General features: G+C 35.7%; 2 protein-coding genes across 3 annotated transcripts in view; one reads left to right on the forward strand and one right to left on the reverse strand.

Annotated features, from left to right (window-relative positions):
* INSYN2B (inhibitory synaptic factor family member 2B) overlaps nt 1-1,386 on the reverse strand; it is a 40,893-nt gene extending 39,507 nt beyond the window's left edge. The window contains exon 1 of the mRNA XM_040604556.1: nt 1,235-1,386. The gene's annotated coding sequence lies outside the window, so the exon portion shown is untranslated. The remainder of the gene's footprint in view (nt 1-1,234) is intronic.
* Nucleotides 1-16,955, forward strand: part of DOCK2 (dedicator of cytokinesis 2) — a 197,882-nt gene that overhangs the window by 117,546 nt on the left and 63,381 nt on the right. For both annotated transcript variants that reach the window (XM_040604553.1, XM_040604555.1), the window contains exons 28-29: nt 2,562-2,660; nt 4,487-4,581. In XM_040604553.1, the coding sequence (XP_040460487.1) occupies nt 2,562-2,660; nt 4,487-4,581 (194 nt within the window). The remainder of the gene's footprint in view (nt 1-2,561; nt 2,661-4,486; nt 4,582-16,955) is intronic.

Consider the following 16,955-nt stretch of genomic DNA (forward strand, 5'->3'; position numbering starts at 1 on the left):
ATTCTGTCTGAAGAACTTTACCTTCTGTGCCATAACCTTTTCTATACTACTATTCAATCCCTACATACAATGCTTGACTTAATGAATTTTTGAATCATAATCATTAGACTGTTGTGTTTGTAGGTAGTGCTTGAATCTGAATTTTTTCTGTTCATCTAGTGAGCATGCAGTCTGCAAAATGTAATAGATCGCTCCTCTGTAGAACTTACTGTATTTTCAAGCAGTTTGTGTGCTTTTTGCACGTTCTAGTAAGAGGTACTTAAACAGCACAGGAGAATTTAAGTGAATATATAGAGCTATTTGCAGATTTGATCACACCTCTTTATAGTTCTATATCACACTTCAGTTCCACCAGTGAGAATGGAAGTGCTGAGAGTGCATGAGTACTTCAAAGATCTGAGGCTGCATCTGAGAAGTGAATCTTTATTGCTGGCATTTGGGGATCAGGAGGGAGGGGCAAGCTTTTAACCTATAAAGAAGCTAGCAGTTAATTTCTAATAGTTGAGACTGCTGGCAAGAAAATTAGTAAAGATCAAACAATATTTGTGTATTTCTCTGCTTTACAGTTACATGGAAATGATGCAAGAAGTTTTTGTTGCAAACCAGCTTTACTGTCACCTTTTTTCTGTATCATTCAGTCCCACTGATGTGAATTTGACAGGTTTGGCGCGAGGTACTGACCAGCAATATCTGTTCTTTCCTTATGGCTCTCTTTGGTAATCAAGGCATATCATCTGTTCATTTTAAAATCACCATACACAGTTACTAAGAATAGGCATTCATGCTGTACCGTAATCACAGATATAGCTAGACACATTTTAGAAGTTGGTTTCAACAAAAGAGATAACCTTCTGAAAGTATGCCTTTAAGCAACATAATACATCTTTTCAGTGCTTGTGAAGGAATGCTGCTTATTTAAAGAAGTGATTATCTAACATGAGTGTAGAAAGGCATTCTGTGGTGAATGTTTAACTACTAAAAATACAAGCTGCTTTTCATGTACAATTCTCTAACTTCTCTCAGTAATCCTTTTTTCAAAATCAAGACATCAGAAGAAAACCCCACACAATTTCATTACTGAATCCTTTTCAATTCATTATTACTTTCAGCTATACATTTAATATCACAGAAAATAGTCGTCTGATCCCTAACTGTAAAAGTAAACTACTACAGCAGGAAAACCAGCATTTCTTTTTAGAAGAGCATCAGTACCCGAGAACACACGATTCCTTACCTGAAAGCTTTCGATTTACCTGCAGAAAATGTGTCTTCTTAGCCTTAAAAAGTAGGCAAGCCTCTCACTAGCACTAATGTGACTCCAAAAGAAGGGATAATAGGTCCTTTATATTGGAATTTTCACTGTTTATATGCAAGAAGTGTGCTGGGTCTGCTCACGTAGGAATAAATAAATTAAAAAAAAGGCAGTACAAACTGAACAGCAGCTAACATGTGAAAGTGAAAGACCTCTAGTGGTCGTAACCTGAAGTTAAAGGCGGCTGCCTTTCTCGAAGGGGTAGACAAAATGGTTGGGTATGACAAACTGCAGCTGATACTTCGGTAACGTGTGCCTTAGTTGCCGTTCTGATGTAACAGAACTGTAAAGTGAATCAGAGTTAAACAGAGAACCTGTTCAGTACCAGGTGGAAATTAAATTCTGGTCGGAGGGGCTGGTGACTCCCTTGTATCTATTCTAAACCACTAGGATGAAAAGATCCAGGTAAATCTAGAAAATTGTTTTGCGTGCTCCTGTACTTAATAGTCTCTTATTTTAATAAAATCCAAGTATTTAAAACAGGTTCAAGTTTAAAACAACAATTATAACTTCAGCAAACTAAAAAAGCAGCAATAAGGAGGATTCTTCGCTGTCTTAAAGGGAAACTGCAAATCATTAAGCTCACTGTTAGTACTCGAGAGATAAATGTCTTTTTCACTTTCAGTGAATTACAGTGAAAACCTAGGATTATAAATAATTCTATAACTTTCAGTATTTTTACTTAGGGATTGAAAAACATAAAATATCTCCTTTTGTGGAAGTTCGAAAGAAGTTTTGAGAGATGAAAGTAACACTATTGTACAGAAGTTTTACAGAGTTCTGTATAGCTAATTAAATGTGTGCAGAATGTAAAAAATAATTTCTTGCACTATATCTTCCTGTGGATGGTCTGTGTTTCTAGAATGATTAGACAATTTTGATGCTGGTATATTTTCTTCCTAAGAACTCCTAATGGAAGAATTCTAGAGAACATCACATGCCTTTTAGAAGTCTCAAGGTAATACTGAGTTGTACTTTATATATGGTTTTCTTATCACAACGTGTGTTTTCACGCAGCGTTTCATAAATTGTGCAACGTTCTCACCAGAGTCTACCCCTTGCTAAGGGTAGTTTTTGATTGTCCTTGGCATGTTTCTTTCATCTGAGCTTGCAAAAGCTTGAATGTTATTTCAGGTTTATTCACGTAAAAGGATTTCTTAGTCATTCAGAGCACTTCAACTTTAGAAAGAATACAATCCAATATTTTAAGTAATCTACACATGTTGATTTCTGTCTGGTTTTCTTTCAGAGTCATTTTGTGGCATGCATGACGGCAATCTTAAACCAGATGACCAATCAGCATTATTCAGTTTACATTGAAACTTTTCAGACAAGTTCAGAACTAGTGGTGAGTACAAAATAATTCTGGAGATGATAAGTAGTTTGCAGTATTTTATTTCTTGTGGAAAATTCATGGTACTGTTCTGGCGTGTCTTGTCTTATTCTTCTTGGAGTGCAGTTTGTTTCTGCATGTTTTCTGCATCTATGTCATTGTGTTGCTTCTGTCTTGTAACAGTGACTTTCGACAATAATACTGTAATCAGAAATTTGGAAAGACATAAATGTCTCTGTTGTTGACCCTAGCGCTGAGGTGATAATATAATAATCAATAATAATTAATGGGATCTCTATGTTACAATATTCTGAGGAGAGGGAAAAAAACCCACAACAAAAAACCCCACCAAAACAAAAAAACCTGCACATACCCCCTGAAAAAAACCAACCCAACAACAAAACCAACCCTCAACTAATTGAACCTTCCCTCCCCACTTTGTACGTGGTGATTAATTTCCACTTTTCGTTTTCACTATTCAGTCTATTCCTGGTCCAAATAATGTTGTATGCTAAATGCAGTAAATGCCTTATTGCTTCAGTGCATCCTTTTATGAGAGTTGTTTCTGGCATCATTTTATGATACTTGTGGTATATTCTAGCTTGTACCAGTGGTCTCTAGACCAATATTCTTGAATGTTTCAGTAGTCCTATGTCTGTCCTTTTACATTCCTGATATAACTCTGAAATAAGTCTGGGTATTGGCAAAGGTTTTGATTGCACCATCTACAGTTTGTCTATGGAGGTAATATTTTCAACTGTCAAGATTTGTCCATTTTCCTTTCTTTACTAAAGTCAAAGTGGTAGCTTTTGCAATTCTTCATGTGCTTTAGCTTACTTGAGAATGTAACAATATTTTAACATAATTTCAGCTTCCAGGCAGATTTGGTACTTGGTCCTAGAAGTTTTAGTAATCCTTAAATTACTTTAAGTTTTGCAGAGGAGAAAGAAAAGAAAAAAGAAAAAAAAAAAAAAGACATCAATATATTCAATGGGTTTTGCTGTTTTTAAAGGCATTGGTTTGCTGTCTTTCTTTTTTTTTTTTTTTTTTTTTTTTTTTTCTCCATACTGTAAGTATATGTCAGTGAAGATGACAAAGATTTGTTTTCAAATAGTGCTGTGGAGATCTATTCTTCACTTGGTGCTCTATGTAACATGACAAGAAAGAGTACAAACTTCACAGAGACCTGCTTGTGAGGTCTTGGTAATAGATAATGACAGTGTGGTAGTTTTTCAGACTTCTAGATGACTTGCTCAGAAGTCAAGGGTAAAGGTAAGGGTAAAACTGCCTATATGTGCTATATATGAAATAGACCTGAAATAATTGTGTTAATCTTCAAGTTCATTGTACAATCATCTCTAATCTAATTACTTCTAGGAAAATAAGTACCGTTTGTTTTGTTTGACAACTTCCTGGCAGTGCTTTCAATTTTTAATTTCAAATACTAAATTTGGACTGAATGGACTAATTAAGAAATCCTTTCTTTTTCAAATCTATTATTTTTTTATGCACAGCGAGCATATGCATTTTATGCATAGCATTTTGCTAATTAATAAAAAATTCAACAGCTTTTCTTCAAAGTACAATAACTTTTTCCATTCATTTGTGAGTTATCTTTTCTTAAGAGCCCAATGTAATGACTTTAGCTTTCATTTGGAATCTGAGACTGTTGTTTTACAGTACTTCAGTTTCAAACTTGGGCTTACTGATGCCACCAGGAATTTGTCCATTGACTTCACTGGGAGCAAAGGGGAGCCCTCCATCTCAGTTCTTCAATCGCAGCAGAAACACTTGAACTCTGTGTTGCACAGTCACAGACTTACTGTATTTTGTTCTTCTAGGACTTCTTGATGGAAACATTCATAATGTTCAAAGATCTCATTGGAAAGAATGTTTACCCTTCAGACTGGATGGCAATGAGCATGGTGCAGAACAGGTAAAATGGATCTGGGGGATCAGTATTCATGTTCCATGTGCTTGTGAAAAGTGACTTATTTCATATTGTACAAAAAGTTTTACCATGCAGTCTAAGATGATTATATCATTCCAGTTTGGTGGATGCTGAGCAGATCATCATGTGAAATAATTTAGTGACAACACATTAAATAGCTAGCTGCCTGTGCTTTAAGACCACTTACAATAGAAAGGCAAGAAAAGAAGTATTTAACAGTAAAGCAGAAGTACATAGTTGGTCTTCATGTTGACAGTCAACAGAAGCCCAACTGTAAAAGGCCTGTTTAATCTTAAATGTTTAGTTTCTGCACAAGGTTAGAATGTCCTCACTAATATGTCAGCAAGTTCATTGTAATGCAAAAGTTACAAACAGATTTCTTTCTGAATTGGTATGGTAGCTTCGATTACTAAAAGATTGAATGATAAAGACAAATCTTTGAGCACAACACAGTGTAGGAGGTGGGATCCACAGTGCTTACCTTAGCTCGCATAATTGAGGAAATGTATTGCTATACTACTGATGATTTGGGAGATTCATGATGACTGATTACTTCAAACTCAGGTATATTGACTCTGCAGATCAAGACAGAACCTAAGCAAAAGTTTAAATAATCAAATTTATCGTGCTACCTATTGTTTGCTCTATGAGAGCTTGCTATTAATAAGAAATCTTTATATTATGAAATTGACTGAAGGAAATGTCTTGTGGACATAAACTGCGCAGATTGTATACCTTTACCCACAGCTATAATCTGTCTGTTTTGGTGTCACCATAAATAATGGTGGGATAAACAAAGTATTGCTTGATCTGTTAAGCCACAGGACCACTTTTGGTTTGATGTTAGGATTGCAAGTAGCTTAAGTGAAATTCCACATCATGTAGATTTTTTGCTGCCTGAGCTCTTTTCATTTTGTCATTTCCATATCATGTGATACTATATTGGAAAGAAAGACGTGATCTTTGTGCACCTCCACCACTGATAATGACTTTAGACAGCTCACTTGGGCAAGCATATCACAGACTGATTCCTTCAGAGTATCTTTGAAATATTACTTTTTTTCAAAAGGAAGGAGATGTTCTTCCCTTAAGGTGTGAATTCTGTTGTTTATTATGGGTATCAGTTAGAAATTAATGTTTTTGGCAACAAGGAAAGGCTAGTATATAGTGTACAGGATGGGCTGCAAGAGGATTTATTTCCTAATAACTGTTCCCAGCCATTCTGAAGTACTAATTTTTTCTTTTTGTGTCTCTAGTCTATAACAGAGGAAAGCAAGGGAGAGTTGGAGTGAGAATGCAAAGTAAAATACATGGCTGCTCTAAACAGTTAGTTGATTCAATTGGTTTATTTGTGGAACTTTTGGGCAATGAAGAGTTTCCTCAGTATTTGAACATGTAGAAGTTTTACAGGCACCTGCATATGTAGAAGAAATTGAACAAAAAATAGCCATGAGCATGTGACCACCTTAACTTGTGTGTGTTGTTGTTTTTTTATTTGCTGGGTTTCCTCCTCTTCATACTTACTGAAGTATACTTACATACTTACATACTTCATGGCTGAAAGCCTCACTGAAAGACATCAGAATTTGGGAAAAATTTAATTTCATTTATATTTTTTAATTTATTTGGATGTTACCTTCTGAATTTGGGGGCTGAATTTATTCTTGCTTTATATTCTCAAAGAAACACTTTGAGTTTACATGCTGGATTGGATTATGAATGAGTATGCTTTTTTTTTTTGAGCAAGACTTCTGTTGGTGAGTTGGATTTTGATCACCTATACTTGTTCACCTATGCTATCATTATTTTAGTTTTATAGAAATGGCACTAACATTGAGTTTTCTAGAAGTCACAGAGAGACTAATCTGAGAACTAAGTATCGAAGATGCATAGGTTCCAATTAACTTAGAAGTCCACAGATGGTGTTTATTTGAAATGTCACAGTTATGTAACTTTACTCTTCCAGTTTTATAATTTTGAGAAGGAAAGAACAGAGGATACTTGATAAGTTGGTAACAGCCTGAAATTGTTTGGTCCCGAGGAGAAGATGAGCTAAGAAGATTTACAGCATTATGATATCAAAGTTTGATATTGAATGCATCTTTTAGCTAGGATTTAAATGGCATGCTGTTAAACGAAAAGGTTTTCTTTTCTGTGTTCCGTGATTCAAAGCAAAGATTATGGTTTTAGTGGGTAGTGATGATGGCAGTGAGGACACAAGTGCCTAAACTTCACTTTCTGTCACTCATGTCCACTCATGTTCATGCAGAGAGATCACTAACCCCTCTTCTGAGGTGGGCAGATACATATATGCTGGTGGATGTGTTCATTCCAGGTAAAAATTTCTAAATTATAGTAGTTTTGCCCAACTTGTTTCTCTGTCTGAGACAGTCTTCAGCCTGTAAAGGTAAAATCCAATTCAGTGCACATTCTTACGTTGCTGCTGCTGCAGTTTGCAATTATTTTTAATGTAGCAAGGAATATTCTTAAAAAATATCAGTTTAGTACTGATGTAACCCAACAGTCTTCTATTGCATGTAAGCCTATCAAACCTTTCATATGTAAAACTGTTTCTCTTATCTGGACAGTGCTGTTAACATCTACCTTATGCACAAGTGTAGGATTTTTTTTATTCTATGGGGGAAGGGGAATTTCAGAATTTGTTCAAAGAATATGCCTTTGGGGCTTGGGGGTGGTGATATGTATGTTGCCTCAGTTACTGACAACAGAAATCCCTTTGTGGTACTGTACATTTGTTGATAATGGCTCCTAATGAGTCTAAACTTTGTGGGATAATTTGGTCCAGGCAGGCTCTGTGCTCTAAACCTTATCCTGCCTGGGACAAATGAAATGAAAATATTTAAAGAACAAAGTCAGCACTAGAATGGAAAGGTTTAGAAGCTATTTAACAGTGCTTCTGTAAACACGTTGCTTACCTAAATTGACTTGGCACTGTTTATAAACTTTGATTGTGTTGCTGTTCCCAAGTTTACGTAAGGAAATGAGTTATTGATCTTACTTTCATGTCTTAATTTTATGTTATATCAACAACTGAGAGGGGAAATTTTTGTTATTAGTCTTTATAGAAATTTGGGTTGGGGTTTTTTTTTTTTTGCTTGCTTGGGGTTGTTTGAGGGGGCTGGCATTCTATGAAATAAATCAAAGACTGATTTAGATTTCTGGGTTTATTTTATTAACATGCCATAATCCAAACCAGAGAAGTAGCAGAGAAAAAGTCACAAGGGATCAGACTGGGGTGTCTTATAATAATGAGAGAAGAAAATTAAAAAAACCAAACCACCCACAACCAAACAAAACCCGCACAAATTGCTAATGCAGCTAAGGTTTTGCATTCTTAATTCACCTGTTCTGAGCAGGAGGTTACATGCAGGCCTTTTTATGCCCTGAAGGAGGTATTTTACCTTAAGTCTTCCCCTTGTGAATTTGTAAAAATATTAGTTACAGGCTGTAAGGCATGCCTATTGTGTAACCTAGCCAATGGCAGAATGTAGTTGGCACTTCTTCCCTACGGGCATTCAACAAAGCCTGACAGTTTTCCCCAGATAATCTCTTGTATTTTGTGCCTAGCAAGGAAAGTGGGCATTGGAGGAATATTGCTGTAGGATATATCGCAGTACAGAAATGCGAAATCAGAGTACATTTACTTAGAGGCAGAGGAAAGGGATGAGCATAACTAGTACTGCAAGTTTAATCCTGTTTGTGGGTAAAAGGTATTCCTAATAAGCAGGACACTCTAATTGCTCTTATACATAAATAAAGACAGACAGGGCATGTAGGATATTGGGGATATTTCTACTAAATGTTAGAAGTCTGGGAAAAATGAGAGAATGACTTCTTATAAGGTCCAAAGGAATGGAGAACAGACACATTCATGTCCAGGACAAACTGGTAGGTGAGTTGAAAGAATGGGGGTAGAAGCTGAATTGACTAAACTTAGTAAAGTGTTGCCTGTATCAGGATGAAATTATTTAACTCAAATACTTTAAATTACTATTATAAATAACATGCTGTTTGCTCTCAAAGCATGTTCTGATTCCCAAAGCCCATTTGGAGGAGGCAGAAGCTTTGTGTGCTAGACCCATTGAACTGGGACTATTCTATTAACGACTGAGAATCAAAACGGGGGAATGAACTACTTTTGCCCCTGCCCCCTCCATTAACAGTAAGATGCAAAGAACACTTTTTTGTGGCATGCTAGGTGGGGCAGAACGCTTTGGGAAATAGTAAAATCCTCACTGAGATCATGAGCGTATAATATCTGAGTTATTTTTGTGATCCTCCATGGTAGATTTAATTACTTTTGTTCTAATGAAGGTTGCTTACTGCACACTTCTTACTAGTTGCTACTGCTTATATGTGCACTTTATTCCACTTACGGGACTTAGACTATTGGCTATTATCTTATTAAAAGCAGTAATTCCTGGGTACATGGCATTTGTGGGGAAATGCTTTGCTGGTTTAGGTAATACCATGTAGTCTGCTTCTCTCTCAGCTGTTCAAAATTTTAATTTAGAGGCACATAATTCCTGCCAGGAAATTTTTGTGCATTATTGTCAACATAAAGTGCATAGGGAGTCAGATTTGCTGAATAGAAGAAATGGTTAGTGGGGTTAGCAACTAAAGGGAAAGTACTCACAGCCCTTCCTTCTGTTCCTCTGGGCTTTGAAATGGTAATTGCTTAGATAGAGTTTCAAATTACTTGATCTTATCATAATTAGCAGCTGGAATCAGTTTTGGTTGGTGTTGGGTCTCAAGTGGCTTAGTAAGCACTTTTATTGTTTGGGTGTCCATCTGAGCTGTTTTTTGAATCTTGTTGACATTATATTTAGGCATTTTAAAACAAAAGGAAACAGTATTTCCCAGTACGTTTCAAGGTCAGATCCTGTTTGCTGAAAAACTAACGTGAGATAACACTGTAGGGTATTTTCTAACACCATTGGTTAGGCTTTTTCTAAAATGTTTTCATTACCTGTATATCTGAGTGTTTTCAGACATCTGTCGGAGTCAAGTGTTCCCCAGCCCTTTTTAAGCCTAACTTGAAAGGTTTAGCGCTGCAGGTATTTGGCAAAAGAGCTGGAAATGTTGCCAATTTTCTTTCATTATCCATACTCGAAATAGCTACTTATTGGCTGAGGAACTGCTTTGTAACACCCTCAAGACCTGGTTCTCATGTAGCTCACGTGTTAGAATGGCATTATCAGTTCAGCAAAATCTCATTATGGCTTCAAATCAGTGCCACCTGCATCCCCAAGCACCTCACCATCTCTCAGAGTGCCAGGAACTGTAGATCCTGTTGGTAATATCAGGCCAGCCAGCAAAATGAGGCAGAATAAGTTCCTGTTTGTCACCTAGCAAGGGACTGTTGGGGATTTCTTTTTAAGAGAAGGACCATAGGGATTCCACACCTGGGTTTTTTTCATAGATCATGAATGACTCTGTTAAACATGACTTCTGAAAAACATGTTTTCCACGCTACACATATGCATATTTCTGCACAACTCTGCCTTTGAATCCCAAAAGTCTTTTCAGAAGTGGCTGCTTGTAGTATTAGTCTGGTGAAATTCAACAAAATGTTGCTTTGTGCATTCTGAGGAGATGGCATTTTGGAAGTTGTAGTCTCAATCTTTTAGTAAGCGCACATAACAAATTCAGTAGCTGTTGGACTACTTTTTCTTTTAAGCTTTTTGAAGAGAAAGCCTGAACAGCTGGTAGTCACAATTTAAGTGTGTTTTCCAAGAATGGTGTTTATAATAGTGTTTGGAAGAGAAAAGCGAAACAAAACACAGTTGGCAGCAAGTAGGAAAACGTGCCTTTTTCAAGCAAGAAGCTTAAGTATTTATGGGAGAGATGTTACAAACTATATTGTTACTACCAACTTGCTAGATTTCATAGTATCACAGAATATCTCAAGTTGGAAGGAAGAAAAAACCCCAAATTAATCAAAATATTAGAACTGCTGCTCAGTCTTCCATCTATGTGTTGCTGGAAATGAAAGTTTGCAATATTTTCCTTATTTTAGAAATATTTGATATTTTGGTATATGTATTGATGTCAGTAGGTATTGTGACTGTTCACAGACACTAACGGATCTGACTATATTCAAGGTGCACAAATTCAACTGATGAGTGTGCAGTAATATGGTGTTCAATTTGTAACAATTGTGATGTTAAAATCAAGAATACCATTTTAATTATGAAAATAGGAAACAAAATCCTCCTTAACTTTTAATTCTTTGATTATTAATATGAAGTGGCTCTGCTGTCATAGGAAATGTAGAAGAAAACTCAGTTTTACCCTATCCAGCTATGCTTTAACAGTTTGCATAAAACATTGCCTGGCTCATTCTTTGTCTTGCAGAGAATAATAAATAAAAAGGTGTTTATTTATTTATTTATTCCTAAGAGGGGAAAAAATAAAATACACATAGTTTAGGTTAGTTTTACTCTTGTTTTTCAAAGATGTATGGAGACTTTAGATTCTAAGGTTGGATGATGGTGTTGTGGTTTATTTGGCACAAATAAGGGAGAATTTAGATGGCTGATCTGTTGTATACAGCTGACTTCTGCCTTTGATCTCCCTTTCCTCTGGCAACTTTTGACTGGCCTTGGCATACTTGACAGAAATGCAGTTGTTTTTCTTAAGGGCTTGAATTTTCAGGGGGTCGGAATGCATTTACACCTAGGCTTATGGCATATTGTGGAACTTTAATTTTAATATATGGAGAAGTATTTAAGTATAAATGCCTGATGAAAATATTATTTTATGCATGTGTGCACAAGAGGGTAAATGAACTATTATAACAAGTTCAAACAGTTTGTATTGTTCAGTCATTGCATTAATAGTGTGATAAAAAGATGTGTCCTTGGACAGTTTGTGTTTGCTATGAGTCTGAAAGCGTCCTTGCTGAAATGCAATTTCCCTGTTAATATTAAGTCCCTTTCAGAGGCAAAGGACGTTTTATTTATTTATTTTCTTGGTGGAGTATTTGGTATCCAGTGTCTCAGTATTCTGAAATTTTTATCTCCTCTCCATTAAATCTAGGTAACTCTGTTTCCTCATCATCTTTTCCAGTCCCTACAGAAGTCAGTGTTTGTAATAGGGCAAATGGCATAAGATTCGTCCTGGGAAAATGGAATAAGGCAGATAAAGAGAAGAGGCAGTTGTTTCACTGTGGGTTGTAAATTTACTTCCATGGAGAGTTACGCTTCCAGCTGTGGCTGCTATGTCTGACTGAGTCATTTAATGCTTTGCTGTCAGTTCTAAGCCTAGCAGAGGGCATCTCTTCCATCTGTAGGTGTTCGAGTCTCGTTGTGCCTGATGTAACCCCACTTTCCAATCACTTGCATCTTTCCAGCACCAAATACTGCAAGATGTTTATTCTGCACTAACTCTGCATGTTGCTGGTTGTTACCCATGTTGTGGAATTATCTGCTTACCAAGAATCTAAACACTTAATAATGTGGTGACTGCAGCAGGTCATCTGCTCAGCAAGATGGGCTGTTGCATATCACGGTCTTGGTACACAATGGATGCCTATTACATTTTGATTGCAGCCGTTCAGTCTTTTATCTAAAATGCAGAGAGAAAACATGCTGTGAGGAGGTATCCCTTTCCCACTCCCACTGCAGAGGATCTTGTCTTTCTTGGTATCAGCTGCTAGGATGCTTTTACCTCTAGAGTATAAGGTCTCCTGAACTAAAAGTAAAGTATTCAGTGGAGAGAACAGCTCAACACAGCAAACCAACGTGTTTGATGTTTTCAGAACATCAGTCAGATAAACTGTTATTTTTCCAGATAGAGCTTTGACTTGCATACAGAAATCTGTAAGGACCTTTGCTATGTGGCTCATTATGAAATATTTTTTGTTTGTTTTCAGGCATTGTAATTTTAGTAAAACATTTGAGGATTAAGACAAAGAGTAGTATCTTCCACTCTGTAGAGCATACATGCAAACAAATAAAAAAAAAAAATAAATGAGCAGATTACCCACATAAATTGCTTTAAATATGTCACTACAGAAAAGGCTGAAAATATAAATTCAGGATTCATTATTTTTTATCAGATGTTATAAATGTTATTGAGCATTCTTTCTGTGTTTTCTTTCCTTATGAGTAGCTTTGGCCAACATTTCATATCTTAAGAGATTTTCAGGAAATTAAATATATACAGTATTATCATATGTAACAGTATTTTAAACACTTATTTTTATACTTTTAAACAGCAACATCACAAAATAACACTGCTGGTATATTATGCATTTGCTGTATAATGATCTTTTTTAAAAGTCATTATCTGCTGATTCAATGCAACTTATTCTGTGTTGATACAGTTTTGGCTCTACAGTAATAAACCCCAATGAGCAGCAATTTGACAAAAGCCAGATGCATCTTTGTCTGTACCTGTAATTATAGATCGTATTCTAAGCTTCATAAAAAGCTAGGCTTCCTTAAAAGTAAAGTAATTATGTAGTCTAGACAAAAGGTATTAACTTGCTAAATATTTTTAACAAGAATATCTAGACAATCAAAAGTACATGTAGTATGTTAAAATATAATGCAGGTATAGGGAAGGAATTTCAAATACAGAAAGCTTATGTAATGGGGGAAAGAAAAAGCAAGGCCAAATACTACATTTTACCTTTAAAGCTTTATGGTGAGATTCTGAATAAAATACAGAGCCACTTAAAAACCAAAACAAAAACAAACAAACAAACGCAAAACAAAAAAAAAAAAGAAACAAACCCTGAGACAGCATTATCCACAGGGTTATCAATTAGTTTCATGTACTTCTCCAATTTAAATCCTTTGATATATGAAATAGTAAAAGTATGTCTAGAAATACATCCTAGAAACATCCATGAAAATATGTTTACCAAAGTATCAGCTCCTCAGCATTCTTAGGTATATACAGATGAAGACAAAATGATAGGTACAAATATTACAGTAAGGGTAAATTAGTGTCAACAGATGAAAACCAAAAATCAGTGGAAGAAGGGGGAAGTAATTTTGCAATATCAATTCAAACGTCCTTCAAAAGTGAAGGCCATGAGAGTTTTTATTAGTACACGGCATCCTGATATAGCCATGTTAGGTCACTACATTCATGTACACCAGTTGGGTTTCAGTTTTGTATCTTATTCCCTTGATCTAGCACTAAAGGCACAATGCGATTTTTAATTTTTTTAATTCATAATATTTCTGCTGTGCAAACAATAAGCTGAAATGCACAAAGAAGGAGAATAGACTGATAAGAGAAGATACAACATATGGAAAGTTACTGAAAATACCTTTTAAACCAAGTTACTCGTATCACAATCCATTATGACAGCTTTCTATACAATTTGTTTCAAGCAATTAAGTTTCTTAAAGCATGCTAAACATCCCATTTTCAAAAGTTTGGCATAATTCTGTACCAAATACACAATTTTGAGAATGTATTCTGATTCCTTAAATGAGAGATAAGCAGTCTTTAAAACATGTTTTAGGTAGATGCTGAAGGAAAAGCTACATACAAAGAGACTGTTGGCAAAGTCAAGCTCTCAAATGGAAACTTGTATAGCATCAAAGCAATTGCTCATTCTTGTCTTTCTCTAGATGTTGCTTTTGTACAGCTGTCAAATTAGCTCTAATACATTACAGTATGTATTATTTTTGTATGCCTGCCATAGCTACTCGATACAAATTTTCAAATAATACTAATAAAGAAAATGAGTTGTACATAATAAACAATTTATAACTGAGACAAGAGAAGCTGGATAGCAGTTACTTTTAAGCAGTTATTTTCTGACCATGCTGTTTGGATAAACTCTCTGCCTGTACGCTGAAAAAGAATTCCGGAAAATGACAATTGCTTTATCATTAGAATTCAATTTGAATGGTACAAAAAATTATTCTTCAGTCTGTAGTGATACTGAATTGACACAAGGCAGAAATATGATTAAATTATACTACTTTCTTTGTACCACTGGCCATATTTTTCCAGTTACCATAGAAGTGGATTGCTTCCTAAGTGTTGCCATTATTGTCCTCTTAATAACTAGCTTTCACGTAGCTACAAGGTTTCCATCTTGCATTGCCCTTCATTTTTAAATCAATGATAGCTTGCCACGTTATTAGGAGATAATTTCTGCCATTGCTTTGTAAAGATTTTTGTTATTATCTTTTCACTTATTTTCTCAGGCTTTCTCCTGCTGTTCTATTTTTGTCACTGAACTAGTAAATGTGTATTTCTAATCTCTTCTGTCACACTGATTGCTTGTCCTCTCTTCTGGGTATTTTATATCTTCCAGGTTTAGTTTATAATCACTGATCACTGTTTCAGTCATTGACAGTGATTGGCATTTGGGATTGGGTCTGACCCACTTTGCTAGTCTCCTCTTTATTTAACATGCTGCCTCCTAGCTCTGCACACAAGAAGGAAGAGGAAGGACGACAGAAGCTTACAAGAGAATCAGTTGACTTCAGCTGCATTTCCTTAGTGCTTGCTTCACATTGAAATACCTATCAGGAGTCTTCTGCAAAGCATTTTATGAGGATGCTACTATCAAATCAACATAAATTATGTGGGAGTATTATTTTGGCTCTGCTATTCCCTGCTCCAGATTTCGTATAATTGGCACACTGGCAAGATCATCTCTATTGGAACTCAGAAGATATCTTCAAAATAATAGTCAATGCATCTCCTAGGCTTTGAATGAACTCCCCTCATACATTTCACATCTGCTGAAGTAGAGGGTTCACTGAGGAAAGTGCTGATTGATCAGCCTTTGGGGATAACAAAAAAAAGCCTGCCAAAGGGAAGCTGGTGTAACTGCTTACTTGAATTTGTGGATCAAATTGTCTGAAGGAAAAGCACGTAGGGTTTGTGGGAAGGAGTTCTGAGTTTTAAAAACTGTCATAGTTTTTCAGATGTGATTTTAAAACAACATATAATCCAGCATTTTAATGGTTTCTTTCAGTAAGAGCTTTCACAACTGCATAGGAAATAATATTATTTTAAAGCTTATCTCTATTTTCTGTGTCTGATTCTTCAGTAGAATTTAGTATTTGATTAATTTTTTCCACCTGTCATTACATCAGTGTAATCACAACTTTAGAACACATGGCAAATGCGAGTTTGAGTTGATGCTTATAAATACCCAAGTGAATTAATTCAGCCTTTAGGTTGCTATCTGGGTTACTCATCTCAAAGTTGAAGAACTGAACTTCCAGATTTGAGAGTCTTGTGAGCTTGAAAAGACATTGAAGGGCATTTCGTTGCTGTTGTACCACTGATTTAAAAGAATTCATGTGTTAAGAGTCTAAGGAAAGCTCAATTCATTATTTTGGGAAGGTTTATAATTTAGTCACCTTTCTTAAAATTAAGTTGTGGACCCAGAATTGCTTTATGTCTGAAACTAGGCACAGAAAAAGACCAAAATCCACCTAAAAACGGGCAATGCCAATTTAAGTTTTTCAGGGGGGTTGAGGTTTTGGGGGTTTTGTTTTGCCTTGTTTGGTTTTTGCTTTTACTGCAATCATCTCTTTGATTTATGCTGCAAGGAGCTGATGCACTAATTCTAACTTCTTTACTAAAAATAACGTGGAGTTCCAGATCTATATTTTAGGTTTATCACCTATTTGCACTTCAAAAGCAAGGACAATGTGGAGACCTATTTTACTGTTAAATAGAGTCATCATCTTCTAAGGAATAGGCTTGAAATCCTACTTTGATTAACAGCATGTTGTTTATGACTACAGTTTTTTCTTTGTTCCCTTAGCCCCTCTCCTGTATTTTGTTTGAGGGAGAATCAGTTTGAAGTCAAATTTTTATCTTGAGGTGACACATAAATTTTCAGCTGTCTGTTTTAAATTATTTATCCATGTTACTTAAGGTATTGTTCTATCCCTATTTAGAACATACATCCAAGTATTTGAAATGAAGTACAGTTGCACAGGATTCTGTTAGTTAGGCATTCTTTCAAAGCCAAAATTTGAAAGAAATTTCTCTGGCAATACGATAAATCGAAGCAGAAGCAGCAGGAAATCTGGAAAGGTAAAGGAGATAGCAGCAGTTGAACCATGGTAATTCTGTTGCTGTCCTAAGCCAGACCCTTGCCTTTTTATGCCCGGATTAAGCCCGGAGACTTTGGTCTTTGATGATCATCCATAAATCTTCAAGCCCAAGAGATTAGTATGAACTGTAAATTAGAAGCATCAGTCCTCATAAACTGAGGAAATACAATGGAAATCATCGTAGGTATAAACATTTCAACTATTTTAGATCACAAACTGACGAGAAATTAAATCCATATTAAGTAAAAGGAAAGTTATCTAAAAGAACACATTCGTACCCCTATG

Source organism: Falco naumanni, chromosome 8 (genome assembly GCF_017639655.2).
Source record: "Falco naumanni isolate bFalNau1 chromosome 8, bFalNau1.pat, whole genome shotgun sequence".
Lineage (NCBI taxonomy): Eukaryota > Metazoa > Chordata > Aves > Falconiformes > Falconidae > Falco > Falco naumanni.